This window comes from Mus caroli, unplaced genomic scaffold (genome assembly GCF_900094665.2).
Source record: "Mus caroli unplaced genomic scaffold, CAROLI_EIJ_v1.1 scaffold_13219_1, whole genome shotgun sequence".
Lineage (NCBI taxonomy): Eukaryota > Metazoa > Chordata > Mammalia > Rodentia > Muridae > Mus > Mus caroli.
Window position 1 is genome coordinate 15,633 of NW_018389898.1, and position 2,893 is coordinate 18,525.

The following is a 2,893-nucleotide window of genomic DNA, read 5'->3' on the forward strand; positions in this document are numbered from 1 at the left end:
CACACATTCCCAGACAGAACTACAACCACACATTCCCAGACAGAACTACAACCACACATTCCCAGACAGAACTACAACCACACATTCCCAGACAGTATAAATATATGGTTGAACTAACATTAATACACATCACCATTTTATTGATTATATAATAAAACAAATGATCAAGTATTCAATTATTAAGTTACATAGCTCAAAAGGCGTGTAAAACATTTCTGCTCAGTTCACTAGCAGATCCCACTTTGGTTTTTTTGCAAGAGATTTGGAAGAGAAAAGGAAAGCCATCATTCAAACAAGCTGAAAAACTGCTGGTTAGTATGAAAAACACAAAAATTTCAGAAATTTTGATTAATAATTGGTTAGCTACAACAATGTATCTCTACGTCTTAAAAATATTTACTAAATTAAAGAGCATACACTACATGTCCTGCACAAGACAAAGGCAACATATTACTAAAAATATTTAATAGCCCCCTCTCATTTCTTTTTCTGGCTCTCCCTGTTAGGTTGCATCTCTGAATGCAAACATTAAATTAACTATAATGTCTGGAGACATTATTGAAGATGTGTGCTTCTGTAACAAAGTTAATTTTCAAACAGAGGTTTCCCAAAACAGAACAAAATGAGACAGAGACATTAAATAATCAGCGCAAGACTTAGTTTAAAAAAAAAAAAAAAAAAAAAAAAAAGGATGGCTAAGCAAACCTGATGTATTCTGGTGTAAGTGTGGGAGATGTAAACAGAGTGAGCAGGCAGATAGCGAGAGAAGCCCTGCAGTGTTTGAATGACTGGAGGAATACACCATGGATGCTCTAGAGTTCTTAGTTCCTGCAATTTTGGTTCTGCTAGAAATATACAAGTATTGTGCTGAGTATTTTGGCACCTAATCCTTCTTAACTCCTTATAGTCTAATAATATTCTGGCACAGGAGTAGACTTAATGGCATAACTCAATACCTTATTTTAGGAAAGGTCAGTTGGAACAAATAATAAGCACATTTTAAATGCTGACAAACAAAAATCTTTTGCTAAGTGTCCAAACATCTTGATCTTAGCCCAAATATAGAGATTGCAATCCTGGCAAACTTGTGACCTGGTGAAACTGTTTTTCAATATTCCTGTGGAGCTTCAGTAGACTTATTAGGTAAGCCGACACATTGGGTAATAGGTATGACAAATCAGGTCCCATCTGAAGTTCCACTTCCAAGGCAATAGCATCAGGCACCCCAGGTTTCTTGAATACAACAGTTGTTTCTATGACCATTGGAATCCTTGAAGCGGAGCCGCATTATCGGACAGTATTTCTCCAGATACAAAGGTTGCTTGCTGTTAAAAGCTCCGCGCCGCTTTTGTCTTATGAATTGTACTGCATCTTCATATTTCATTCCACCTTCAATTAATGCTAGGGCAACAAGCACTGGAGCTCTGCCAAGGCGTGCAACACAATGGACAGCAATACGGCAACCAGGTTCTTCACAAAATTTAATCTTCACAAGACTTAACCAGTCATTGACAATCTGGTTGGATGGTGGTGCAGCATCATCAAAAGGCCAGTCAAGAACATGAATGTCTTCTTTCTCCTCAAGAGTAGTGTCGTAAGTTGTTTCACATACTCTTACTATTGTGATAACTCCATACTTCTTAAGCTCCTCTATAAATTTGTTTAAGGTCACATTGGTTGGATTGTGTGTAATAAGAAATCTCATGTTCTTGGATGTGACTTCCACAGGAGCAAGGTGGTTCATTAGAGCCATGTTTAGTTTTTAAAAAACACCCAAAAGGGTTATGAAATAATTTAAAAATTATTTGGAATACAGAAATGACTTAAAACAAAAACAAAAAAACAATCTGAAGTCTATTCCAGTATTCAATATACTCCACTTGAAATTCTCAGTATTTTGATTATGAATTGGGAGAAATGGGCAATGAAATGAACCTCCTAACAAGAAGCAGTGATTCTTCAATCCAGTATTTCTGAGGCAATACAAAGGAAGTGCACCGCACCGAGGTTTACCCCATTCAGGTCTGAGCCCTTGTAAAATATTCTTCAGATTTTAATTCAACACACCTGTATCCATGTTATCCACTCTTCAAGGGGTTTCTTGGTGGAGTAGTAATGAATTTCTACAGTTCACTTGTCTGCATAGAAGTCGTGCTGTGCCTGGCAGTAATCTCCACTGCCCTTCAGAAACTGCACAAATGTGTGAGCAAGAAAACCACAGAACTGAGGAATATGTCTACTCATTGAAGATTGTGGCCTAATCATACAGCCTGTCCCGAGGCGACAGGGCAGGTAGCAGTGGGCGTCTCTGGGCGGCGGCAGTGATGCAGGCAGCGGGGGCACCAGACGACCATGCAGTGAGCTGCCTGAGGAGCATCATCGAGGGGGCCGCAGCCCAGAGCCCATGCCGATACCTTTTTTTTTATTTTGTTTGTAATTCATTTTTTTACATTCCATATTCCATTCCTCGACCCTCCCCATCTACCCTCTGACTGCTCCACATCCCACACCTCCTCCTCACCCCATTCCATCTCCATATGGATGCCCCCACCCCCTACCACACCTGAACTCTAAATTCCCTGGGGCCTGCAGTCTCTTGAGGGTTAGGTGCATCATCTGAATGAACACAAACCTGGAAGTCCTCTACTGTGTGTTTGGGGCCTCATATCTGTCTGGTGGTCCAGTGTTTGAGAGACCTCCCCGGGGGGTAGGGGGAGTTCCAGATTCATTGTGACTGCTGGTCCTCCTACAGGATCGCCCTTCTCCTCAGCTTCTTTTAGCCTTCTCTAATTCAACAACAGGAGCCAGCTGCTTCTGTCCATTCATTGGCTGGGTGCAAATATCTACATCTGACTCTTATAGCTGCTTGTTGGGTCTTTCAGAGGACAGTCAT

At 40.7% G+C, this 2,893-nt stretch overlaps 1 protein-coding gene across 3 annotated transcripts; it reads right to left on the minus strand.

The window, feature by feature from the left end:
• Positions 1–1,106: 1,106 nt before the first annotated feature.
• Positions 1,107–1,753, minus strand: LOC110288363 (protein tyrosine phosphatase type IVA 1-like). Of its 3 annotated transcripts, none has more exons than XM_029473840.1 (2): positions 1,418–1,753; positions 1,107–1,345 (listed from the first exon to the last, which is right to left on the minus strand). In XM_029473840.1, exons 1-2 carry the CDS (start codon positions 1,751–1,753, stop codon positions 1,217–1,219), a joined length of 465 nt encoding a protein of 154 aa, XP_029329700.1. In that variant the 3' UTR covers positions 1,107–1,216. The 3 variants fall into 3 exon arrangements, with proteins under 3 accessions (XP_029329700.1, XP_029329701.1, XP_029329699.1); XM_029473841.1 differs by having other exon boundaries at positions 1,107–1,555; positions 1,649–1,744; XM_029473839.1 differs by having other exon boundaries at positions 1,107–1,753.
• Between the last annotated feature and the right edge of the window lie 1,140 nt (positions 1,754–2,893).